The sequence below is a fragment of the Dendrobates tinctorius genome, unplaced genomic scaffold (genome assembly GCF_039654945.1).
Source record: "Dendrobates tinctorius isolate UK_male_01 unplaced genomic scaffold, ASM3965494v1 ptg000075l, whole genome shotgun sequence".
Classification (NCBI taxonomy): domain Eukaryota; kingdom Metazoa; phylum Chordata; class Amphibia; order Anura; family Dendrobatidae; genus Dendrobates; species Dendrobates tinctorius.
The window spans coordinates 18,686,641-18,714,563 of record NW_027361743.1 but is presented as its reverse complement, the minus strand read 5'-3'; the positions used below and the strand labels follow the sequence as shown (position 1 = coordinate 18,714,563).

Here is a 27,923-nt window from a genome sequence, read left to right as displayed (position 1 = left end):
ATGAACGAAAATGGTGTAATTAAAAACGTCAGCTCAGCACGCAAAAGATAAGCCCTCACCCAACCAGAGATCACAAAAATGGAGACGCTACAGGTCTCGGAAAATGGCACAATTTTTTTTTTTTTTTTTTTAACAAAGTTTGGATTTTTTTTTCACCACTTACAAAAAAGAACAACCTAGATATGTTTGGTGTCTATGAACTCGTAATGACCTAGAGAATCATAATGGCAGGTCAGTTTTGGCATGTAGTGATCCTACTAAAAAAAAAAAAAAAAAAAGCAAAACAAAAAACAAATGTGGGATTGCACTTTTTTTTGCAATTTCACAGCACTTAGAATTTTTTTCCCATTTTTGAGTACACGACATGGTAGAACCAATGGTGTCGTTCAAAAGTACAACTCGTCCTGCAAAAACCAAGCCCTCACATGGCCATATTGTCGGAAAAATGTAAAAGTTATGGCTCTGGGAAGAAGGGGAGCAAAAAAGTAAAAATGCAAAACCAAAAACACCTCTGGTGGTTAAGGGGTTAATTTTCACAGATGTGTATCCTGTACAGAACTATGGCCGCAGATGGAGGGGCATGTGACCAGGGCGCTTATAAGTCTCCTCCAATTGAAAGGCACTGCCCACGGGAAAGCTGAAGGACAGGTGTGGTCACAAGTTCCTCCATCCGCAGCAGAAGGAGGAGACCCTGTAACTCTTCTATATTAGTAAGGCTGGTTTCACACTTGCGTTTTTTTGCGCAAAAAAAGCATGCGTTTTTTCTATTCTTTACATGGGTGCGCATACACATGCGTTTGTACGCGCATGCGTTTTTTTGTAGTGTGCGCTTGGGCGCACAAAATGCACTCTGTTGCATTTTTTGAGCGTCAGACTTGCCCCCAAAAAACGCATGCGCACGCCAAGCATTTTTTTTCACCCAACCACCCATTATAGTCTATGGGTGCGCTGACGTGCGCATGGTAATGCGCACGGCAGCGCAAAAAAAAGCATGATGCGTTTTTTATGTGCACTGTGCACGGTGCGCAGCGCAAAAAAACGCAAGTGTGAAAGTAGCCTAAGTGCCACAAAATCATGTCCCCAGCACATCTGTTAAAAAAGATAAAGTGATTACGATATATCAGTCAGCTGTATTTTCTGGATGCTCCTGAAACAATCACATAGTAAATCTGCAGAGAAAAACAGGCTAATCTCCTACTGATCAGTAACCTTTTCAGATGCCCATCTCTATAGCTCAGTGATTTTTTTACTTACTGCAGACAGGGCAGAAGGGGAGAGGCTCCTGCTGCAGGCAGCTACTTAAAGCAAATTTACAGGGCAAGGAGGAGAAGACATGACTCAACTCCTGAAACAAAGGAATTCTTTAAATATTTCTCAATTTTAATTATAACAGAAGACAAAAATAGGGAACAAAAAGGAGGAAATTTGCCCCTTCCTGACACAGGATGCACAAGTACATCCTATGTAGGGTGCTGGTGTATGAAGCAGGCCCCTACATGCACAGTGAGTGCCGGCTGCACTGCACAGTTGGCAGCGGCCTCTAACAGCAGCTTCTGGAGCAGTCGACCACTAATATTTAATCATTTATAGACTTTGTTGTTAATCCCTGACAGCGATATTTAAATTATTCCTATGCATCTGCACGCCTGATAGCCACATTTTACTAAATACTACTATACTGAGGTACTGAAGAATACAGCATATAGAACAAGCAATCAAATGGTCACGGGGAGACTTAAAAAATAAACAAAAAAAAAACAAGGGAAAAAATTAAAAAATAATATATATATATTGCATTTAAAAAATGTAGAAGTTTGAATCGCACTCCTCCTCCCCAATTTAAAAATAATGGAACTGAAAAGTAAGAATAATTGGAATTTATGGCCATGGCAATATAAGTCTATTCATGTATACATTAATGAACTTGGGTAGTAAGAGCTAAAAAAAGAAAAATTGAAAAACATAAAATGGCATTTTTTGGATATTTTACGTCACCCCACTAATGGAACAAAAATTGATCAAAACGTCATACCCACCGCAATATTATACAATAAAAAATTACAGCTTGTAACGCAAAAAAAAACAACCCAAAACATTTTACTGCTCTCTGAATTTTTCCCCCCATTTTCCAGTCACTGTGTGGTAATGTGAATGGTGTCATTCAAAACTATTACTCATCCGGCAAAACATAAGCCCTCATATGGCTACGAGGATGGAAGAATAAAAGCTATGGCTCTTGTTAAACGGGAAAGGGGGGTTCGGATGAGATGGGAGAAGATGTAAAAATTTTCATTTCTTGTTCAAGAAGGGGGTAAAGTTGGCATTCCTGGAATATTTTCTTAACATTATTTTTTTTTTTCTAACTTTAATTTTTATTGACCTTTTAAAAGAAAAATGCTAACTCAAATTCAAAATTCGAGAAAATGTCCAATTTTTTTTAAAATTCAATGTTAGTGTCTTAAAGGGAATTTGTCACTAGGACCAACCCTCCTAAGCCATCTATATGAGCATGTAGGTCATAGGAAGCTGAATAAAATGATACCTTGGTATCTGTGATCTGATGTCTTATACAACAGAAATCCCTGTTTTTCTTATATGCCTATAGATCTTAACAGCTCATTTACATATTAAGAAAAATATGAATTTCTCTGGAATAAGACATCGGATCGTAGATATCAGGCTATCATTTTATTATGCTCCCTGTGACCTACATGTCCATATAGACGGCTTAGAAGGGCTGATCCTACTGACAGATTCCCTTTAAGATCATATGTTAGGCTACATTCCTTTAACTAATATTTTTAAGTATTATTACTTCCCATAACTAAGTGTTGACAAAATTTGCACTTTGACTTCTCACAGTCCAATGTCAACATACCAAAAGGTAGCAGCTAATCCGGTATTCTGCCTCAATGAGAGAGTCAGACTAGCGTTACTGATAGGGATGGGCGAATCTACTCGTTAGGACTCGTTACTCTGCGAGTAGTAGGGGACTCGCAGGAGTCGGTACCCTGCGAGTTTCTAAGCGATTACTCGCACAGTAACGAGTCCAATGCAAATCAATGGCAATCCTAGTTTTTTCAGAGTTTACGGCTAAGTGCACACGTACCGGAACTCTCGCGGAAATTACTGTGAGAATTCCGGAATTCCATTCCGCGGGAAAATCGCATTTTAAATTCCCGCGATTTTCCCGCGGAAAAACTAGCATTTTGCAAGCGTAATTAGCTTGCAAAATACTAGCGTTTTCCAAGCGATCTGTAGCACCGCTTGGAGAACTGATTGACAGGTTGGTCACACTCGTCAAACATAGTGTTTGACAAGTGTGACCAACTTTTTACTACTGAGGCTGTCTATGCAGCATCAGTAGTTAAAGATAAAATGTAAAAAAAAAATAAAAAATGGTGTTATTCTTACCTTCCGACGTCCCGCACAGCCTTCCCGCCTCTCCACGCATCCGTTCCCAGTAATCCTTTGCGAAAATGCCCGCGATAACGTCCGTTCTCGTGGGATCGCGATGTCTCGCGGTAATTCGCGAAGACGTCGCGCGAATGACCGCGAGACTTCGCGATCCCGCGAGAACGGACGCCATCGCGGGCATTTTTGCAAAGGACTACTGGGAACGAGAGCGTGAAGAGAAGCGGGAAGGCTGCGCGGGACGCCGGAGGGTGAGAATAACAATATTTTTTATTTTTAAATTCTATTTTTTACAGGGATATGGTACCCAAAGCCCGGAGGACAGTCTCCTCCTCTCCTCCGGACCGTGGGCACCATCCGCAATTGTTCTCCTTACTTTCCGCATGGTGTGCACAGCCACATGCGGGAAGTAAGCGGAACAATGCATTCCTAAAGAGTAAAAAAAATGGCAGCACAGGAATCGCTGCAATACTCGCATCCCCATTCATTAACATTGGACTCGCTAGACTTGCAACGAATAGCGAGTTTCCGAGTCGGACTCGTTAGAGTCTAGCGATTCCGAGTATTTCAGGATTCGCCCATCCCTAGTTACTGACCAAATAGCAGTTAGCATTCATATATCTGATGATATCAGCAATGCAAAAAACATAATACTCAGTCTTTGTGTGTCTGCAAAGGTTTCCTGATGAAAAGACATGAGGAATAGGAGAACAGGCATGCAGAGCAATCAAAGGGATTTTCAATCAAAGCTCAACTCTGCAACACAGCCCTGCAGCCACTGCAGAATAAGCACTTGCAATAAGCAGTCAGCTTTGTGTTAAAAGGGGATATAACACCAGAGATAACAGTACAAACTGCATTAAAAAGATCTAAAAACTTAGGAGACTGGTGTACTTACTTTGACATTCCATTTCACATTGGTCAAATAATCTATATAGTAAAATGAGTAGTTCAGCTACAAAGGGCAGCATGTTGGCTCAGTGGTTAGCGCTGTTGCTTTGGAGCGCTGGGGTATTGGGTTCAAATCCCACCAAGGACAACATCTGCAAGGAGCTTGTATGTTCTCCCCGTGTTTGCGTGGATTTCCACCGGGGACTTTGGTTTCCTCCCACATTCCAAAGACATACTGATAGGGAATATGTAGACTGTGAGCCCCAATGGGAACAGTGATGATGTCTGTAAAGCGATGTGGCATTAATGGCGCTATACAAGAGAGTAAAATAAATAAAAAATAAACTGGACTGGTAAAAGGTTTCTTTGAATATCAAGGGGCAGTACTCTAAAAAAGGATTACACAGCAATTGGAAAAAAGACATTTTCAAAGTAAGTACACCAGTACACCAGTCTTGTTAAGTCACAGATCTATTTAATATGATATGCATTCTGAATTAAGACATCTGGTCACAGATCTTCTTTAACACTACAAAGGTCCACGTTCTGCTGGGATTCTATCCACAGAGTTGCACTAATAACCACATGCACGCTGGTTTCCAAGGTAGACAGCAGGTAACTAAAAGCCGCGCGGCTCTTAGATACCTGCTGTGTACCAAGTATGTGTACTTTTAATTTTTTTTCAAAAAATGAATTTATTAGGGAATATTTTTTTTTTAATTTATTTAGCGATTTTTTATAAATTATTTTTACACTTTTTTTTTTTACTTTATTACATTGTCCCAGGGGGGACATAACTGTCATGTGACAGATTGCTGATCTGTCACACCACAGATCGCTGTGACAGATCAGCGGTCTGTCACAGGCAGTGCTGCAGGCTTCCTCATGCAGGCGCTTTGCAGGCATGAGGAAGCCGCCTCCCTGCAGGCCCCCGAAGGTCCCCGCCGCCATTTTGGATTCGGGGACCTGCAGGGAAGGAGACCCCCGCAGCAGCGCTGCACATCGCGCTGCTGTGGGGGTCTCAGGGAAGCACGGAGGGAGCCCCCTCCCTGCCGATGCTTCCCTAAACCCCGGTACACTGCTATCCTGTTTGATCGTAGTGTGCCAGGAGTTAACGTGTCGGGGGTGGTCCGTGACCGACACATAGTGCCGGGTGTCAGCTGTGAGCGCAGCTGATTGCGCTAGACGTACTATTCCGTCCTTGGGACTTAGGTCCCAGGTCACATGGACGGAATAGTACGTCTAATGTAGGAAAGGGGTTAAAATAGGTCAAAAATATCAGATATGTGGAGCTCCAACACGTGGCCTCTCCACTGATCAGCCGTTACCAGCTTAGGCAGGGCTGGACATAAACAACATATGGAGTGGAATGAATATGGAATTAAATAAAAGCTGATCTGTAGTACCCAGGAAAGGCCACAAAATGGTGTGTGGCGCTGTGGTGTTCTGCTATGTACAATACCTACATCCGACAGCTGCTGGAGCTGATAACATCTTATAGGCAGTAAGCATTGTTCATTGTGGACATTTTTTTTAATTTTCTTACACTGAAGAGAAGCTGAGAATTACCCCACATTTCTCCATTTCTCCTGATCGGACGTTGTGCTACTTACATTAGTATCACAGCACCAGAACAATATCTAAAGTGCATCTGCCACCAGCTTTCACAATATAAACGGCACTGATTACTAAACAGATCTCAGACCTAAGGATGCAGATGTACTTACTTTGAAAATCTGAGTCAGAATGGCAGTATACTCCTGTTTAACGTTTCAATGTCCAATAATAAAATTCAAATGTCAGAAATCAGGTTTATATCACCATTTTGACATGGATTTTCAAACTAAGTACACCAGTGTCATCAGGTCTAGAGGATCTATGTAAAAATGTATGCAGTTTGATTTGTAAAATCTGAGGACATATAAATTTTCACTCTGTGGAACAGATATGCAATTGCTATAAAGATGTTATAACATATAACTACAGTCATGGTCGAAAGTGTTGACACCCTTGGAATTGTTCCAGAAAATAAAGTACCGTATTTCTCCCAGAAAATTATTGTTATACACATGTTTATTTCCTTTGTATGTATTGGAACAACACAAAAAAAAAAACAGAGGAAAAAAAGGCAAATTGGACCCCCAAAAATGGGCCGGACAAAATTGTTGGCACCCTCCACTTAATATTTGGTTGCACACCCCTTTCGAATAAATCCCATTGAACACCTATGGAGAGATCTTAGAACTGCTGTTGGGAGAAGGTGCCTTCACATAGAAGATACCTGGAGCAGTTTGCAAAAGAAAAGTGGTTCAAAATTCCAGTTGAGAGGCGGAAGAAGCTTCTATATGGTTATAGGAAGTGACTGATTGCAGTTATTTATTCCAAAAGGTGTGCAACCAAATATAAAGTGGAGGGTGCAAACAATTTTGTCCGGCCCATTTTAGGGGTTTGGTGCGAAATTACATCCAATTTGCTATTTTTTTCCTGTTTTGTTAAAATACACATCAAGGAAATAAACATGTGTACAACAAAACATGTGTAATTGTAATAATTTTCTTAGAGCGTTACTTCATTTTCTGGAACAATGTCAAGACACACTGATAGGGACTTTAGATTGTGAGCCCCATCGGGGACAGCGATGATGACGTGTGCAAAAACGGGAAAGTGTTGCGGAATATGTTAGCGCTATATAAAAATATAGATTATTATTAAGGGTGCCAAGACTTTCAGCCATGAATGTAGGTAATGTGCTGATGATGCCACTATCACTCACTTTATTCACTTAGGCAAAACTCACCATTATCACCTAAGTCTCTGAAAAATTTTGGACCTTGTTTCGCTTTTGCTGCCCGAGAAATCATGGCATCAAATTCCTATAGAAGAGAAAAAAATACATCCTTACATCTTTGAATACAAACACGTTGCATAATAAGAATGACCGCTACATACTTAAAGCAACTGTCCCAAGTCATGACCATGAAAACAACATGTAAAGGCCCCGTCACACACACACAGCGAGATCGCGGATTTTGTGACGCATCAGCGATCTCACCAGTGATCTCGCGGTGTGTGATGGGGATCAGCGACCGCCCCCCCCCCCGCCGGGTATCGCTGATTGTGCAGGATGGTCCTGGGCCTTTTTTTGATCGTTGGTCTCCTGCGGGCCAGCACGCATCGCTGCGTGTGACAGCGAGAGACCAACGATCAGCGATGCTGGGAGCTGATATCCAACGTAAACAGCGGGTATCTAAGAGCCGCGTGGCTCTTAGATACCCGCTGTTTACTCTAGATACCAGCTTGCTCGCTGGTCCTGATGGCTGGTGGGTCTGTCTATGTGACAGCTCACCAGCGATCAGTTAACTATGTCCCAGCGATCCCATCCACGTTGGATCGTTGGTGGGATCGCTGGGACATTGAAGCATGTAACAGGGCCTTAAGTTAGCACTTCTAGGAGATGCTGTTATCTATTTTCCTCGGGTCTTGCTCCTTGCCTACTTTTTTAGCTCTTTATTAGAGCATGGCTGTGATCTGTGACTACAGCTTAGCTACAATATCTAGATGACATTGACACATGGGAAGGTTGTTAATATTTGACAGTGTAGGACCATCCCGATCAGAGTCACCTTGTCGTGGTGGGATGGCTTTTATGCTGTTCTTTGATTAAAAAAAAAAGTTTTACTAAAAACTCTTATTTAAATGCACTGTTTGCATTTTATTATTTCGTTACAGCAGGGTTTTTGCTCACTTTTTCTCTTGTAGGTTTTATATGTTTTGTGGCCAATGCGAACATGTGTTTATGTTCTGCATGTGTAACAATTCAAATCAAGCTGAATTTTTGTGTTTTTTCTTTGTATTATTGCATTCTGTTGAAGTCGGGGTGTGGCCTCCCTCTCCTGAGCTGGAAACTGTATAAAAGGCTTCACCAGACTGGTTTTCCACTGGTTGAGCCCAGGCTCTTTGTCTGCCCTTATTCACACACTGACGTCAACACTGACACATGGTAAGGGTTTTAATATTTGACAGTGTAGGACTGTCCTGATCAGAGTCACCTTGTCGAGGTGGGACGGCTTTTATGCTATTTTTTGATTAAAAAAAAAAAAAGTATTACTAAAACTCTGATATTTAAGTGCACTTTTTGCTTTTTATTTACTTAGTTACAGCGAGGTTTTTGCTCACTTTTTCTTTAGTAGGTTTTTATGAAGTCTGTGGTGGTCTGAAACTTGGCCCGTCTTACCGTTGGCTCACCACTTTCACACTGCCTGCAGTAAGTGTATGAACCCTTTGCTTTCAGGGGCTGATCAGGAGTAAAGTGCACGAACAGCTAATTTCTATTACAGCAAAGGCAGAATGATTATTAGGTATCTTACAAACGAGCAGTGAGAACCAAATGATTTTTAGGTAACTGCCTCCTATATTGACATGACTGAACCTTAATGAAGGTCGCATTAAAACTAGCAGTGGCGTTCCTCGAAGGCCATAGTCCAATCCTGTCACGAAGTCAAAAGTTACCAGTCTTTGATTCTATTTCATTCCTGCTGCAGGTATTTATTATGTGGTAAAAATGAACTGGTGACATGATTTTCCAGGTCAGTAGGAAGATGGCGTTACCAAAGTTGCATTAATATATGTACAGTTGTGCTCAAAAGTGTGCATACCCCGGCAAAATTTTTGCTTTCTTGGCCTTTTTTCAGAGAATATGAATGATAACAACAAAACTTTTTCTCCACTCATGGTTAGTGGTTAGGTAAAGCCATTTATTGTCAAACTACTGTGTTTTCTCTTTTTAAATCATAATGACAACCCAACACATCCAAATGACCCTGATCAAAAGTTCACATACCCTGGTGATTTGGGCCTCATAACATGCACAGAAGTTGACACAAATGGGTTTGAATGGCTACTAAAGGTACCATCCTCACCTGTGACCTGTTTGCTTGTAATCAGTGTTTGTGCATAAAAGCTGAGTGAGTTTCTGGGATCCAGACAGACTCTTGCATCTTTCATCCAGCCACTGATGTTTCTGGATTGTGAGTCATGGGGAAAGCAAAAGAATTGTCAATGGATTCACGAGAAAAGTTAGTTGAACTGTATAAAACAGGAAAGGGATACAAAAAGATATCCAAGGAATTGATAATGCCATTAAGCAGCGTTCAAACTGTGATTAATAAATGGAAAATCAGGGGCTCTGTAAAAACAAAACTACCAACAAAAATTTTGCCCACAACTGCCAGGAAAATTGTTCGGGATGCAAAGAAAAACCCACAAATAACATCAGCTGAAATACTGGACTCTCTGAAAACTAGCGGTGTGGCTGTTTCAAGAGGCACAATAAGGAGGCACTTGAAGAAAAATGGGCTGCATGGTCAAATCATCAGAAGAAAGCCTTTACTGCGCAAATGCCACAAAGTATCTTGCCTACAATACGCAAAACAGCACAGAGACAAGCCTCAAAACTTCTGGAACAAGGTAATTTGGAGTGATGAGACCAAAATTGAACTTTTTGACCAAAACCATAAATGTTACATTTGGAGAGAGGTCAACAAGGCCTATGATGAAAGGAACACCATTCCTACTGTAAAGCACAGAGATGGATCGCTGATGTTTTGGGGATGTGTGAGCTACAAAAGACACAGGAAATTTGGTCAAAGCTGAAGGAAAGATGAATGCAACACGTTATCAGCAAATACTGGAGGAAAATTTGCAATCATCAGTACAGAAGCTGCGTAGGGGACATACTTGGACATTCCAACATGTCAGCGATCCAAAACACAAGGCCAAGTCAACCTGTCATTGGCAACAACAGAACAAAGTGAAGATTCTGGAGTGGCCATCTTAGTCTCCTGACCTCAATATCATTGAGCCACTCTGGGGAGATATCAATAGCACAGTTCCTGCTAGACAGCCCTGGAATTTACAGGAACTGGAGGCTTTTTGCCAAGACGAGTGGACAGCTCTTCCATCTGAGAAAATAAAGAACTTCATCCACAACTACCACAAAAGACTACAAGCTGTCATTGATGTTAGAGGGGGCAATATACGGTATTAGAAATGGGGTATGAGAACTTTTGATCAGGGTCATTTGGATGTTTTGGGTTGTCATTATGATTTAAAAGAGAAAACACAGCAGTTTGACAATAAATGGCTTCACCCAACCACTAACCATGAGCGGAGAAAAAGTTTTGGTGTTATTATTCATATTCTCTGAAAAAAGGCCAAGAAGATAAAAATATAAATAAATATATTGATATCTCAACTGATCTCTGGTCTTATCCGGCATGCTCGGGTGCTGACCGAATGATTTTCACGTGCTTGAAAAATGTTTGCTTCCCTGCGGCTGCATGTCTCACAGCTGTTTGACAGCTGCAAGGCATGCAGGGATTATCTAACAAACATTGATCCCTGCATGTCTTGCGGCTGTCCAACAGCCGTGAGACATGCAGCCGCAGAGACTCGAACGTATTTTTTGAGCACGCCGAAGACACTCGGTCAGCACCCGCGCATGGTGGACAACACCTTATCCGAGCACCTTCGCTCATCACTAAGTCCTAACAATTACTACCATACAAAAAAAAGATATAAATGGATGATACAATCTGGAATGTGATAAAAAGGCAGATGGAAATGAAATAGTCATGATACGTATAGAGAACCAGACATTCTTCTCATGATGAGCAGCGTGTTACTGTAGGTGTGCATAGCGCATCCCACACATTGAACCTTTAGTATGATTTTCCTTCTTGGGAAAAGATGAGTAAGGCGACAGGTAGCGAGTTGTAAATACTTTGGGGATGCACATGTGTATCTCGGTGATGAATATGGCTCACATTCATGGAATACCTCCAGTGGGAAGAAAATCTTCATACCTTTTTTGTTAGTATCCGGGCGTTGGTTTTATCTAAAAAAAGAAAGAAAAAACCTGATAAGGACTTTGTGCGGCTACGATAAAGTCTGAGGTGCAGAGGGTATATGTACGAGTCAGATTTTATGGCGTATGTAAGTTATGTAAGAGATCGATCAGAATAATACATTAACAGTGCAAAGTAAGCCAAGACCATGTTTTTACCCTACTTTTAATGTGCATTCCAGGAAGGGTCCCAACGTACACAGAGAACATATCTACAACACTATTGCCAGAAGTAAGGTCAAATTATTTTACGCTGATGTATTTTAGTATGCCATAAAACATTAATAGCATAATATATTTAGATTACTCTTTTTTCAATCCTGACAGAACACCAAATAAAACCGGACCAGCACCTCCGAACAGAATAAAGCAAGTGTGAACAGGTGCAAGCTGCAGTGACTGCATAATATACAAACAAAAGAATATAGCAGCACTATGTAAGCCCCAAGATGTATGCAGACTCTGATTATATGAAAATTTGATAAAGTTTGATAAATATTAGGTTTAGGGTCTCATCAAAGAAAGGTCACCTTGCCGTGGTTGATGAGCACACATGAACTGGCCAATTTATGCGCTACATTCCTTTATTTTTCTAAGTGCATTCTATGTAGTGGTAATTCCATTCCAATGCTCACTGTTTGCATACATCCTCGCGCTCACAGAAAGCTGCTGTATTATCGTTTGTATAAAATACTGAATGTGAGAACGTGGCCTTCTAATCAGTCTGCAGATGACTTTCTGGCTTGGTATTTATCTCTGGTCATGTTTCAAGGCTCGTTAATGGATCAAACATTATCTTACATTGTGGCTACCCCTCCTAGGTGGTACTCGTAAGATAGCCCTCACGTAGAACAAATGAAACTCATTTTGCACACTTTCGCATTCCCGTGGAGTTTTGAAAAACTTCATACACAATTGGTCTCTTTAAGGAAAAAACAGTAGTTCCCCCTAAACTTTCTTGGGGACAGGTTGGGACTGCCAAACTTTCCCCCCCTTGAATGCTCAGTTAAACCAGGCCATTTTTGTTGTATACCATGGTTCGGACATTTATTCTTCTCAAAGCTTTGCCACTAATGGACCAAAAAAAAAAAAAAAGGAAGTGTCACTTATCACTCAAATCCTCCAAGTGTCGCCACCAGACTGGAAGTGTTGAAGTCCTTGTCCGTCAGGCAAACAGTGGGGGAAATAAGTATTTGATCCCTTGCTGCTGATTTTGTAAGTTTGCCCACTGACAAAGACATGAACAGTCTATAATTGTAAGGGTAGGTTCATTTTAACACTGAGACACAGAATATCAAAAAACAAAATCCAGTGGAGGTTCTGACTGGTAGGTAGCACTTCTTTTGCTTCACATCTATCTCTTTACCGTGCCACATTTTGAAAAAGGTCATGAAAAACCCTTTTAATACTACAGATGGTAGACCACCTTTATGTATGAGCATTGTAGCAGGAAAATATGTGCCCGATTTCCACACACTAAGACTCAATATATAAAGATGGCCATTCCCTATCAAAGTTACATATACAAATCAAGCCACCATTTGGGCAAATCCAAATCCGGACGTCAATCAATAAGTTACGTGATGTGTGAACCTTTGAAGGGATAGGTTATATATGAAGTTAAGGAAAATAATGCAATGTGGTACATAGTGCTGATTTGCAGTACAGCGCCGCATTTGCCATGAAGGCTGTCTAGTGATTCGGGTGAGCAATGTCTTATAAAACATTAGCATTATCAGCAGACATCTCCGGATAGTCTTCTCGTGTTCCTTTGAATTCCGCTGTCATTCTTAAGCCTTTTATCTGGATAAACGTGACGGGTGTTGCGCGGTGCAAGTGAGCACTAGCTTTAATTCGTCCGAGTGCATTTCCAAACTCTGATGTCAGCCTCGTTCCACGGATTTATGTTGTAGCACGATAGATGGAAAAAAAAACAAAAAAACATTTCTTGTCTCTCAATTAGATCTGACATAAAACCGCTCTTGCCCGTGGCAAATCAAGAGTCGAAATCGGCCGCGTTCTTGCGATGTTTTGTTAGTTACGGACATCAACTAATTTGAGTCGCTTCGCCACGGGCAGTGTCTCCGCTGACGCTATCTAAACATATTATCCTAAGCTTGGGGTGCACATGTGGCCCTCTGCCTGGAATGCCATCAGGTGCTCGTCGCCGGTGACTATTTTGCACATTTAGAGCTGTATAACGAGAGCATGGAATATTTCAGATAGGTGGAGGCATGCTGGAGGAAGAAAAATGCTATAGGTTGGATGCCAAAATTCCATCAAAGGTTCAGAGATCTGCAGAAAAAAGTGTTTTTTGATCTTTAAGACTTCTAATAAAAGCAGAGCCAGCTTTTCCTAAGCTCTACACTTCAGCAAGTAGCACGTAAACTACATAAAAAAAATGTTTTTTTTACTTTAACCCGACATGCACCGGATGGACGAGCTAATCTAGTCACAGTGTGCAAAAGAAATCTCTCACCTAGCAAATAGAATCATAGAATCATAGAATCGTAGAGTTGGAAGGGACCTCCTGGGCCATCTGGTCCAACCCCCTGCTCAAAGCAGGATTCGCTAAATCATCCCAGTTAGATGTCTGTCCAGCCTCTGTTTGAAGACTTCCATTGAAGGAGAACTCACCACTTCTCGTGGCAGCCTGTTCCACTCATTGATCACTCTAACTGTCAAAAAGTTTTTTCTAATATCTAATCTGTGTCTCCTCCCATTCAGCTTCATCCCATTGCTTCTAGTCTTTCCTTGTGCAAATGAGAATAAAGTTGATCCTTCTACAATGTGACAGCCCTTTAGATATTTGTAGACAGCTATTAAGTCTCCTCTCAGTCTTCTCTTTTGCAAACTAAACATTCCCAAATCCTGCAACCTTTCCTCATAAGACAGGGTTTGCAGACCGGTCACCATTCTGGTCGCTCTTTTCTGAACTGAAATAAGCAATCTAAAACCTTAATTCTGGATGTGGAGTCCCAGTTTGGAGCCACTTGAAATTAGATATTAAGGAATTGCTCAAATAGCAATTACTGAATAATGGGGATGGAAAACACATACATAACCAGACTGAGCCTGCTAAGGTGCCCAATCTTAAAGGAAATCTGTCACCAGCTTTTTGTTGTCCCATCTAAGATCAGCATGATTTGGGGCAGAGACCCCGATTCCAGGGACGTGTCACTTACCGGGCTGCTTACTCAAGTTTGCATAAAATCACAGTTTTATCAGCTTCAGTTCTCTGAATGCTGAGCTCTGTATAACCCCACCCACATCACTGCATGGCAGCCTTCTGTGTACAGTGCAAAGGCAGAAAGCTGTCAATCAGTGACGTGGGTGGGGTTATACAGAGCTCATATGAATATGGAGGACTACCTGACAGCAGGTTTAGTAGTCCTATAGTGATAATTTCCTGCCGATAAAATGGACTTTATGAAAACTACAGGAGGCAGCCCAGTAAGTGACTCCGCTAGAATCAGAGTCCCTGTCTCTACATCATGCTTCTCTTAGGATAGTTGGCAAAAACCCAGTGAAACATTCCCATTAAGTGCTGTAAATTGACAAACTGGTGACTCCATTCACAGGAAAGATAATGATTACCAAGTCGCGGGGGGCATAAGGCGGAGATTCCCATGGATTGCAAGAACTGGGGACTTCTACCTGTTATCTTAATGTAGCCGCATTCTCGGTGGGGCACTGTACTCGACTATCTATGGTAGTCCGATACAACATAAATAGAAGAACAGTGTGCATGCTTGAAAAGCACTCACCTCAGAAGGAGAGGAAAAAAGTTCCCAGTTCCATCAATTCGTGGAGATCTCAATAAACGGGCGGCCATCAACATAAGTGAACGGGTGATAACTAGCGATCATAGAGCACTAAAATGCTCAAGTGCTCGAATCAAGCAAGTCGGATGCTATGACAGGTTTGACTCAAGTACAGAGTACAATGGAAGTCAAAGAGAAACTAGAACATTTTTCCAGAAGACTTTAACAGGAGGACTAGGGAGGCAGAAAAAAAAAATCTCTCACTCAACAATGACACTTGAGCATCAGCGATAATCAAGTAACAAGCATACCCGAGAACCCTGATGCTCAATCGAGTAACGAGCATACCCGAGATCCCCAATGTTCGATCAACTAACGAGCATCCTGATGCTCAATCGAGTAATGAGCATACCCCAGCACCCCGATGCTCGACCGAGTAACGAGCATACCCAAGTACTCCGATGCTCAACCGAGTAAGGAGCATTACCCGAGAGCCTCAATGCTCGACCGAGTAATGAGCATACCCGAGAGCCCCGATGCTCGATTGAGGAACGAGCATACCCGAGAGCCCCGATGCTCGACTGAGGAACGAGCATAACCGAGAGCCCCGATGCTCGACAGAGGAACGAGCATACCCAAGAGCCCCGATGCTCGACTGAGGAACGAGCATACCTGAGAGCCCAGATGCTCAACTGAGGAATGAGCATACCCGAGAGCCCCGATGCTCGACCGAGTAAGGAGCATACCCCAGCACCCCGATGTTTGACGGAGTAAGGAGCATACCCCAGCACACCGATGTTTGACCAAGTAACGAGCATACCCAAGCACCCCGATGCTCGACCGAGTAACGAGCATTACCAGAGAGCCCCGATGCTTGACCGAGTAACGAGCATACCCGAGAGCCCCGATGCTCGACTGAGGAACGAGCATACCCGAGAGCCCCGATGCTCGACTGAGTAAGGAGCATACCCGAAAGCCCTGATGCTCGACCAAGTAACGAGAATACCAGAGAGCCCCGATGCTCGACCGAGTAACGAGCATACCCGAGAGCCCCGATGCTCGACCGACTGTAGGGCAGTGCTGAGCATGCTCGCTCATTACTGGTGGAAGCTCGTTCTTGCTGGAAAACCCCTTTAAGGACCGTTTACACTGGTCAGTTATTACGCTTTTCTTCTTATTCTAAAATGCCCCTACACAAATGACAGGCTTGGGGATAAATGCTATACACATGGCAGCCTGGTGCAAAGCGTTTGCTGCGGCTAATCAACTACGACCCTGTCTGTCAAGTATCGGAAACCACTCCTAGGTGGTTTGAATAGCCCATTTAACCAAAAAATTTTCTATCAGCGATTAGGCACAATGAATGTCAGATCAATCTCATATTGTCAGACTTTGTATACATTTTAATCTTTTGTGGTTAAAGGACAGCAATTTACAGCATATCGTATTAGAGACTTGCATTTTATACTGCTCACATATATTCTAGGTAAATGCTTTGTTTTAGGTTTAAAAATAGGTGAAAACCTAGATCAAAACATTACAAGTTGAAAAGAAAAAAAAAATGGTTAATAGGCAGCCAGCCTGGCAATGAGGTGGGAGGCTTCCCGGTGCCAGGAGGCAGATTGCAGCTATTTACATAAGTAATAAACAGAGCCCGGTAATCACAGAAAGCATCAGACTGCTCGCTTGGCACCTGACCTCTCTCTTCTCTTCACATCATGACATTGCCTGCACAGGAAAAGCGGGCGGGCGGGCGGACTTAAAAGAACCAATTTAACAAGATCATATAAAGTGCAGACCAACTGCATAGAAGAAAAGATAAAGAACTATGCTGGGGAGATGAAGAACTATGTGGATTTCTGAGACATAGATAAAACTATATTGAGAAGATAAAGGAGGAGATTGAATTTTAAGCTGTAGAAAAATACCCACAAGTACATAATAAAAAAAAAACAAAAACAAAAAAACAGATCGGTTCCTGCATTCATCCTCATTCACTACAATGAATACCGCGGATGTATATTCAGTGAGGGTCCAGGGGGGACCCCTGCTTATATAAGGTGTAGTCTCTTACCTGTATAGTGATATCACACTATAAAGGATGACCCTGTAATACAAAAATGTGGCCGTACTGTTATCATATACATTATATATTCTGTATAATGCTGCGCACAGTGTGACATCCTATGGAGAAAATAAAAGTGATATACTACATTGGATATTATACGAGGACCTTGCAAGAATGAAATTCTTTGGCACTCCTACAATACTTTATATGCAAACCATCCGGAACTTATATAAAAGCCTTAAAAGGCTACAGTATGTTCAACTGTGCACACATTTTTTTTTATTGTTTATTTCCAAAGTGCAAAGTTAACCAATTTTCGGAACGGTTTTCAATTACGGTAAATATTTCTACCATTTTGCTGCTGTATGTCCTTTATCTTGCGGAATGCTTTTGTTAAAAATGTTGAGTTCCCGCTCAACTCTTTGCTCTTCCCACTCAGTGTTAGGACCCCTTCACACATCAGTGTTTCCGAAACTTGTGGCATCTGTTTTCACAGGTACATGAGACAGGTAAAAACTGACACCCATAGTAATCTATGGGACATGAGCCACACAGACATGTTCATTTGTTTCCGGCAGCACCGATGACAATGTGCACCATAGGAGCCGGAATACAATGCAGAAGAGAAATGAAAGCTTTTTATGTGTTAAAGATGTGCAAAAATAACACATAGACATACAGATAGATCTATAGTTTGTGCGTTGTATGTGTAGCTTACTGTACATGTATTAACCAAAGACGAATGAAAAATATGAAGTAAGGTCCCTCCATTTTTGATGACCAGCAAAGGTAAAGCAGACAGGTGGGGGATTATATTTTCAGGCTGGGAAGGTCCATAGTTATTGAGCACTTTCCAGCCAAAAAATACCAGCTCACTGCCACCCCAGAAGTGTAGAATCACGAGATGCTCTAATTCTGATGCTGCCCTAGTGCGGTGGCAAGCGGGGTAATGTGGCTTGCGGTTGACGTCCGCTGTGAACTGTCCAAAAACACAGCGGACATCAACCGCAAACACAACACAAAAACACAACGTTAATGTCTCCAAATCATTTATATGACTATAGTTTTAACGACAAAATTGCATTTATTCATTGCAGGCTAATGTTCAGGGGCACCATTTCAATTTTTGCCTCCTTGGAGAGCAGGAAAGGAACAAACTGACTTAGGGAGATTAGCTACAGTGCCATGGGTTGTAAACGTTTTGAATATGTTGCGCACCATGGACAATGGAACATCAAGATCTCTGCAGATGGACTTGTTACCTTGAGATTGTTGAGATATATATATATACAGTGCCTACAAGTAGTATTCAACCCCCTGCAGATTTAGGTTTGATAAGATGCAAATAAGTTAGAGCCTTCAAACTTCACACAAGAGCAGGATTTATTAACAGATTTTAGATTGTGAGCCCCATCGGGGACAGTGATGATAATGTGTGCAAACTGTAAAGCGCTGCGGAATATGTTAGCGCTATATAAAAATAAAGATTATTATTTATTATTATTATTAGATGCATAAATCTTACAAACCAAAAAGTTATGTTGCTCAGTTAAATTTTAATAAATTTTAAACATACAAGTGTGGGTCAATTATTATTCAACCCCTAGGTTTAATATTTTGTGGAATAACCCTTGTTTGCAATTACAGCTAATAATCGTCTTTTATAAGACCTGATCAGGCCGGCACAGGTCTCTGGAGTTATCTTGGCCCACTCCTCCATGCAGATCTTCTCCAAGTTATCTAGGTTCTTTGGGTGTCTCATGTGGACTTAATCTTGAGCTCTTTCCACAAGTTTTCAATTGGGTTAAGGTCAGGAGACTGACTAGGCCACTCCAACACCTTGATTTTTTGCCTCTTGAACCAGGCCTTGGTATTCTTGGCTGTGTGCTTTGGGTCGTTGTCTTGTTGAAAGATGAAATGACGACCCATCTTAAGATCCTTGATGGAGGAGCGGAGGTTCTTGGCCAAAATCTCCAGGTAGGCCGTGCTATCCATCTTCCCATGGATGCGGACCAGATGGCCAGGCCCCTTGGCTGAGAAACGGCCCCACAGCATGATGCTGCCACCACCATGCTTGACTGTAGGGATGGTATTCTTGGGGTTGTATGCAGTGCCATCCAGTCTCCAAACGTCACGTGTGTGGTTGGCACCAAAGATCTCGATCTTGGCCTCATCAGACCAGAGAACCTTGAACCAGTCTGTCTCAGAGTCCTCCAAGTGATCATGAACAAACTGTAGACTAGCCTTGACATGACGCTTTGAAAGTAAAGGTACCTTACGGGCTCGACTGGAACGGAGACCATTGCGGTGGAGTACGTTACTTATGGTATTGACTGAAACCAATGTCCCCACTGCCATGAGATCTTCCCGCAGCTCCTTCCTTGTTGTCCTTGGGTTAGCCTTGACTCTTCGGACAAGCCTGGCCTCGGCACGGGAGGAAACTTTCAAAGGCTGTCCAAGCCGTGGAAGGCTAACAGTAGTTCCATAAGCCTTCCACTTCCGGATGATGCTCCCAACAGTGGAGACAGGTAGGCCCAACTCATTGGAAAGGGTTTTGCACCCCTTGCCAGCCTTGTGACCCTCCACGATCTTGTCTCTGATGGCCTTGGAATGCTCCTTTGTCTTTCCCATGTTGACCATGTATGAGTGCTGTTCACAAGTTTGGGGAGGGTCTTAAATAGTCAGAAAAGGCTGGAAAAAGAGATAATTAATCCAAACATGTGAAGCTCATTGTTCTTTGTGCCTGAAATACTTCTTAATACTTTAGGGGAACCAAACAGAATTCTGGTGGTTTGAGGGGTTGAATAATAAATGACCCTCTGAATAAACTTTTCACAATTTAAAAAAAAATTAAACAAAGAAATAACATTCTTTTTTGCTGCAGTGCATTTCACACTTCCAGGCTGATCTACAGTCCAAATGTCACAATGCCAAGTTAATTCCGAATGTATAAACCTGCTAAATCTGCAGGGGGTTGAATACTACTTGTAGGCACTGTATATATATACACTCACTGGCCACTTTATTAGGTACACCTGTCCAACTGTGTGTTAAGACTTAATTTCTAATCAGCCAATCACATGGCGGCAACTCAGTGCATTTAGGCATGTAGACATGGTCAAGACAATCTCCTGCAGTTCAAACCGAGCATCAGTATGGGGAAGAAAGGTGATTTGAGTGCCTTTGAACGTGGCATGATTGTTGGTGCCAGAAGGGCTGGTCTGAGAATTTCAGAAACTGCTGATCTACTGGGATTTTCACGCACAACCATCTCTAGGGTTTACAGAGAATGGTCCGAAAAAGAAAAAAAATCCAGTGAGCGGCAGTTCTGTGGCCGGAAATGCCATGTTGATGCCAGAGGTCAGAGGAGAATGGGCAGACTGGTTCGAGCTGATAGAAAGGCAACAGTGACTCAAATTGCCACCCGTTACAACCAAGGTAGGCAGAAGAGCATCTCTGAACGCACAGTGCGTCGAACTTTGAGGCAGATGGGCTACAGCAGCAGAAGACCACACTGGGTACCACTCCTCTCAGCTAAGAACAGGAAACTGAGGCTACAATTTGCACAAGCTCATCGAAATTGGACAGAAGATTGGAAAAACGTTGCCTGGTCTGATGAGTCTCGATTTCTGCTGCGACATTCGGATGGTAGGGTCAGAATTTGGCGTAAACAACATGAAAGCATGGATCCATCCTGCCTTGTATCAACGGTTCAGGCTGGTGGTGGTGGTGTCATGGTGTGGGGAATTTTTTCTGGGCACTCTTTGGGCCCCTTGGTACCAATTGAGCATCGTTGCAACGCCACAGCCTACCTGAGTATTGTTGCTGACCATGTCCATCCCTTTATGACCACAATGTATCCAACATCTGATGGCTACTTTCAGCAGGATAATGCGCCATGTCATAAAGCTCGAATCATCTCAGATTGGTTTCTTGAACATGACAATGAGTTTACTGTACTCAAATGGCCTCCTCAGTCACCAGATCTCAATCCAATAGAGCATCTTTGGGATGTGGTGGAACGGGAGATTCGCATCAGGGATGTGCAGCCGACAAATCTGCGCCAACTGTGTGATGCCATGTCAATATGGTCCAAAATCTCTGAGGAATGCTTTCAGCACCTTGTTGAATCTCTGCCACGAAGAATTGAGGCAGTTCTGAAGGCAAAAGGGGGTCCAACCCCTTACTAGCATGGTGTACCTAATAAAGTGGCCAGTGAGTGTATATAGATATATATATCTATATATACAGTATATAGATATATACAGTTAGGTCCATATATATTTGGACAGACAACATTTTTCTAATTTTGGTGCTAGACATTACCACAATGAATTTTAAACAAAACAATTCAGATGCAGTTGAAGTTCAGACTTTCAGCTTTCATTTGAGGGCATCCACATTAACATTGGATGAAGGGTTTAGGAGTTTCAGCTCCTTAACATGTGCCACCCTGTTTTTAAAGGGACCAAAAGTAATTGGACAATTGACTCCAAGGCTATTTCATGGACAGGTGTGGGCAATCCCTTCATTATGTCATTCTCAATTAAGCAGATAAAAGGTCTGGAGTTGATTTGAGGTGTGGTGCTTGCATTTGGAAGGTTTTGCTGTGAAGGAAACATGCGGTCAAAGGAGCTCTCCATGCAGGTGAAACAAGCCATCCTTAAGCTGCAAAAACAGAAAAAACCCATCTGAGAAATTGCTACAACATTAGGAGTGGCAAAATCTACAGTTTGGTACATCCTGAGAAAAAAAGAAAGCACTGGTGAACTCATCAATGCAAAAAGACCTGGGCGCCCACGGAAGACAACAGTGGTGGATGATTGCAGAATAATCTCCATGGTGAAGAGAAACCCCTTCACAACAGCCAACCAAGTGAACAACACTCTCCAGGAGGTAGGCGTACCAATATCCAAATCTACCACAAAGAGAAGACTGCATGAAAGTAAATACAGAGGGTTCGCTGCACGGTGCAAGCCACTCATAAGCATCAAGAATCAAAACGCTAGACTGGACACTGCTAAAAAAAACATCTAAAAAAGCCAGCACAGTTCTGGAAGAACATTCTTTGGACAGATGAAATCAAGATCAACCTCTACCAGAATGATGGAAAGAGAAAAGTATGGTGGAGGCGTGGTACAGCTCATGATCCAAAGCATACCACATGATCTGTACAACACGGCGGAGGCAGTGGCATGCATGGCTGCCAGTGGCACTGGGTCACTAGTGTTTATTGATGATGTGACACAGGACAGAAGCAGCCGAATTAATTCTGAGGTATTCAGAGCCATACTGTGTGCTCAGATCCAGCCAAATGAAGCCAAACTGATTGGTCGTCGTTTCATACTACAGATGGACAATGACCCAAAACATAAAGCCAAAGCAATCCAGGAGTTTATTAAAGCAAAGAAGTGCAATATTCTTGAATGGCCAAGTCAGTCACCTGATCTCAACCCAATTGAGCATGCATTTCACTTCTTAAAGACTAAACTTCAGACAGAAAGTCCCACAAACAAACAGCAACTGAAAACCACCGCAGTGAAGGCCTGGCAGAACATCAAAAAGGAGGAAACACAGCGTCTGGTGATGTCCATGAGTTCAAGACTTCAGGCAGTCATTGCCAAAAAAGGGTTTTCAACCAAGTACTAGGAATGAACATTTTATTTACAATTATTTAATCTGTCCAATTACTTTTGGTCCCTTTAAAAACAGGGTGGCACATGTTAAGGAGCTGAAACTCCTAAACCCTTCATCCCTTTTTTAACGTGGATACCCTCAAATGAAAGCTGAAAGTCTGAACTACAACTGCATCTGAACTGTTTTGTTTAACCCCTTCACCCCCAAGGGTGGTTTGCACGTTCATGACCGGGCCAATTTTTACAATTCTGACCACTGTACCTTTATGAGGACATAACTCTGGAACGCTTCTATGGATCCCGGTGATTCTGACATTGTTTTCTCGTGACATATTGTACTTCATGTTAGTGGTAAAATTTCAATCAAATAACTTGCGTTTATTTGTGAAAAAAACGGAAATTTGGCAAAAATTTAGAAAATTTCGCAATTTTCCAACTTTGAATTTTTATGCCCTTAAATCACAGAGATACGGCACACAAAAAACTTGATAACTAACATTTCCCACATGTTTACTTTACATCAGCACAATTTTGGAACCAAAATTTTTTTTTGTTAGGAAGTTATAAGGGTTAAAAGTTGACCAGCGATTTCTCATTTTTACAACACCATTTTATTTTTAGGACCACATCACATTTGAAGCCACTTTGAGGGGTCTATATGATAGAAAATACCCAAAAGTGACACCATTCTAAAAACTGCACCCCTTAAGGTGCTCAAAACCACATTCAAGAAGTTTATTAACCCTTTAGGTGCGTCACAGGAATTTTTTTGAATATTTACAAAAAAAAATGAACATCTAACTTTTTTTCACAAAAAAAATACTTCAGGTTCAATTTTTTTATTTTACCAAGGGTAACAGGAGAAATTGGACTGCAAAAGTTATTGTGCAATTTGTCCTGAGTACGCTGATACCTGATTTGTGGGGGGGAATGACTGTTTCGGCGCATGGCAGAGCTCAGAATGGAAGGAGCGCTGTTTGACTTTTTCAATGCAAAATTGGCTGGAATTCAGATCGGACGCCATGTCACGTTTGGAGAGTCCCTGATGTACCTAAACAGTGGAAACCCCCTACAAGTGACCCCATTTTGGAAACTAGACCCCCCCCCCAAGGAACTTATCTAGATATGTGGTGAGAACTTTGAACCCACAAGGGCTTTACAGAAGTTTATAACGTACAGCGGTACAATTAAAAAATCATATTTTTTTCCACAAAAATGATCTTTTCACCCCAATTTTTATTTTCCCAAGGGTAACAGGACCCTAAAAGTTATTGTGCAATTTGTCTTGAGTATGCTAATACCCCACATGTGGGGGTAAACCACTATTTGGGCGCATGGCAGAGCTCAGAAGGGAAGCAGCGCCATTTGACGTTTTTGGCTGGAATTGAGATCGGACATCATGTCGCGATTGGAAAACCCCTGATGTACCTAAACAGTGGAAACCCCCCACAAATGACACCATTTTGGAAACTAGACCCCCTAAGGAACTTATCTAGATGTGTGGTGAGAACTTTGAACCCCCCAGGGCTTCACAGAAGTTTATAACATAAAGCCGTACAATTAAATAATCATATTTTTTCCACAAAAATGATCTTTTCACCCTCAATTCTTATTTTTCCAAGGGTAACAGCACCCTAAAAGTTATTGTGCAATTTGTCCTGAGTACGCTGATACCCCACATGTGGGGGTAAACCACTATTTGGGCGCATGGCAGAGCTCGGAAGGGAAGCAGCGCCATTTGACGTTTTTGGCTGGAATTGAGATCGGACACCATGTCGCGATTGGAAAACCCCTGATGTACCTAAACAGTGGAAACCCCCCACAAATGACACCATTTTGGAAACTAGACCCCCCAAGGAACTTATCTAGATGTGTGGTGAGCACTTTGAACCCCCCAGTGCTTCACAGAAGTTTATAACGCCCGGGTGTGAAAATAAAAAATTTGCATTTTTTCCACAAACATGATCTTTTAGTCACCATTTTTTTATTTTCCCAAGGGTAACAGGAGAAATTGGACCCAAAAAGGTGTTGTCCAATTTGTCCTGAGTATGCTGATACCCCATATGTGGGAGAAAACTACTGTATGGGCACACGTCGGGGATCGGAAGGGAAGTAGTGACGTTTTGGAATGCAGACATTGATGGAATGGTCTGCGGGTGTCATGTTGCCTTTGGAGAGCCCCTAATGTACCTAAACAGTGGAAACTCCCCACAAATGACCCCATTTTGAAAACTAGACCCCCTAAGGAACTTATCTAGATGTGAGGTGAGCACTCTGAACCCCCAAGGGCTTCACAGAAGTTTATAATGCCAGGGCATGAAAATAAAAAAATTGTATTTTTTCCACAAACATGATCAATTAGTCCCCAATTTTTTTTATTTTCCCAAGGGTAACAGGAGAAATTGAACCCCAAAAGTTGTTGTCCAATTTGTCCTGAGTACGCTGACACCCCATATGTGGGAGAAAACTACTGTATGGACACACGTCAGGGCTCGGAAGGGAAGTAGTGACGTTTTGGAATGCAGACTTTGATGGAATGGTCTGCGGGTGTCATGTGCGTTTGGAGAGCCCCTGATGTACCTAAACTATTGAAACTCCCAACAAGTGACCCCATTTTGGACACTAGACCCCCCCCACGGAACTTATCTAGATGTGTGGTGAGCACTTTGAACCCCCAAGTGCTTCACAGAAGTTTATAACGCTCGGACGTGAAAATAAAAAAATCATTTTTTTCCACAAAAATGATATTTTTGCCCCTAATTTTTTATTTTCCTAAGGGTAACAGGAGAAATTGGACCCCAAAAATTGTTTTGCAATTTGTCCTGAGTAGGCTGATACCCTACATGTGGGGGTAAAACACTGTTTGGGCGCATGGCAGAGCTTGGAAGGGAAGGACCACCATAGGACTTTTTCAACTCAGAATTGGCTGGAATTGAGATCAGACGCAATGTTGCATTTGGAGAGCCCCTGATGTGCCCAAACAGTGGAAACCCCCAATTCTAACTCCAACCCGAACCCCAACACACCTCTAACCCTAATCTCAGCCCTAACCCAAGCCCTAACCCTAGCCCTAACCTTAAACCTAATGGAAAAATGGAAATAAATACATTTTTTTAATTTTATTATTTTTCCCTAACTAAGGGGGTGATAACGGGGGGTTTGATTTACTATTTATGGCGGTTTTTATTTTTGGCAGCTGTCGCACGCTAAAAGACGCTTTTTATTGTAAAAATAGTTTTTGCATCACCACATATTGAGAGCTATAATTTTTCCGTATTTTGACCCACCGAGTCATGTGAGGTCTTATTTTTTGCGGGACGAGTTGACGTTTTTATTGGTACCATTTTCGGGCACGTGACTTTTTTTATCGCTTTTTATTCCGATTTTTGGGACGCAGAATGAACAAAAACCAGCGTTTCATGAATTTCTTTTGGGGGAGTGCGTTTACACCGTTCCGCGTGCGGTAAAATTGATAAAGCGGTTTTATTCTTCGGGTCAGTACGGTTACAGTGATACCTCATTTAGGTCGTTTTTTTATGTTTTGGCGCTTTTATGCAATGAAAACTATTTTATATAAAAAATAATTATTTTTGCATCGCTTTATTCTGCGAGCTATAACTTTTTTTATTTTTTCGCTGATGATGCTGTGTGGCGGCTCGTTTTTTGCGGGACAAGATGACGTTTTCAGCAGTACCATGGATATTTATATGCGTCTTTTTGATCGCGCGTTATTACACTTTTTGTTTGGCGGTATGATAATAAATCATTATTTTTTGCTTCGTTTTTTATTTTTAATTTTTTAGGGGTTCGCTAAAGGGGTTAACTACTGGGACAGTTTTATAGGGCGGGTCGTTACGGACGCGGCGATACCTAATATGTGTACTTTTATTGTTTTGATTTTTTTTTGTTTTCAAAAAATGAATTTATTGGGGAATATTTTTTTTTTTTTTACTAATTTATTTGGCGATTTTTTTTAAATTATTTTTTACTTTATTACATAGTCCCAGGTGGGACATCACTGTCCTGTGACAGATCGCTGATCTGTCACATCACAGATCACTGTGACAGATCAGCAATCTGTCACAGGCAGTGCACAAGGCTTCCTCATGCCTGCGCTTTGCAGGCACTGAGGAAGCCAGCTTCCTCCAGGCCCCCGAAGGCCCCCGTCACCATCTTGGATCCGGGGGCCTGGAGGAAAGGAGTCCCCCGCAGCAGCGCTGCACATTGCGCTGCCGTGGGGGGCTCAGGGAAGTACGGAGGGAGCCCCCTCCCTGCCGATGCTTCCCTTTAACTCCCGGTACACCGCGATCATGTTTGATCGCGGTGTGCAAAGGGTTAACGTGTCGGGGGCGGTCCGTGACCGCCCCTGACACATAGTGCCGGGTGTCAGCTGTGATAATCAGCTGACACCCGGCCGCGATCAGCGGCGCTCACCACGTGGGCGCCGCTGATCGCGCTAGACGTACGATCCTGTCCATGGGCATAGGGGCCCGGGTCCCATGGACGGGATAGTACGTCTGATGTCAGGAAGGGGTTAAAATTCATTGTGGTAATGTCTACAACCAAAATTAGAAAAATCTTGTCTCTGTCCAAATATATATGGACGTAACTGTATATACAGTATATATATATATATATTTATTTATTTTTTAAATTTATGGATCTCAAGTCCTCAGACAGTTCTATTCTCTTCTTTCTGTTTTCCATGCTTAGTGTGGCACACACATACACACAATGTAAAGATTGAGACAGCTCCCCTTTTTATCTGGTTTTAGGAGTGATTTTCATATTGCCCACACTTGTTACTTGCCACAGTTGAGTTGGAACGAGCATCACATGTTTGAAACAATGTTCTTTACCTACAATTTTGGAAAGATGCCATTGTATGGCCCATTTTTGGGGTTTTGTGCAAAATTATGTTCACTTTGCATTTTTTTTCTCTGTTTTTCTTTGTTGTTACAGCACACACAAAGGAAACAGATGTGTGTATAACAAAACGTGTGTAACTGCAATCATTTTCTAAGAGAAATACTTCATTTTTTTGGAACAATTTCAAAAGTGCCAATCCATAACTGTAGCTAGAATAAGTAATGAGAGGATCGCAGGTCCAAGTTACTAAACTGACTTACCGTAATAATAAAAATAAGAAAAAAAAATATAAAAAAAACTCAAATCACTAATTTTCCTTGCTTAAAATAATTTAAAAAAATAAACTGTTCGTACTGCTGCACATGTAAATGCCTAAC

General features: G+C 42.0%; 1 protein-coding gene across 1 annotated transcript in view; it reads right to left on the bottom strand.

Moving 5' to 3' along the window:
• Positions 1-27,923, bottom strand: part of MICU2 (mitochondrial calcium uptake 2) — a 355,316-nt gene that overhangs the window by 101,121 nt on the left and 226,272 nt on the right. The window contains exons 3-4 of the mRNA XM_073583037.1: positions 11,169-11,200; positions 7,103-7,178 (exon numbers count right to left, since the gene is read on the bottom strand). Coding sequence (XP_073439138.1) covers positions 7,103-7,178; positions 11,169-11,200 — 108 coding nt within the window. The remainder of the gene's footprint in view (positions 1-7,102; positions 7,179-11,168; positions 11,201-27,923) is intronic.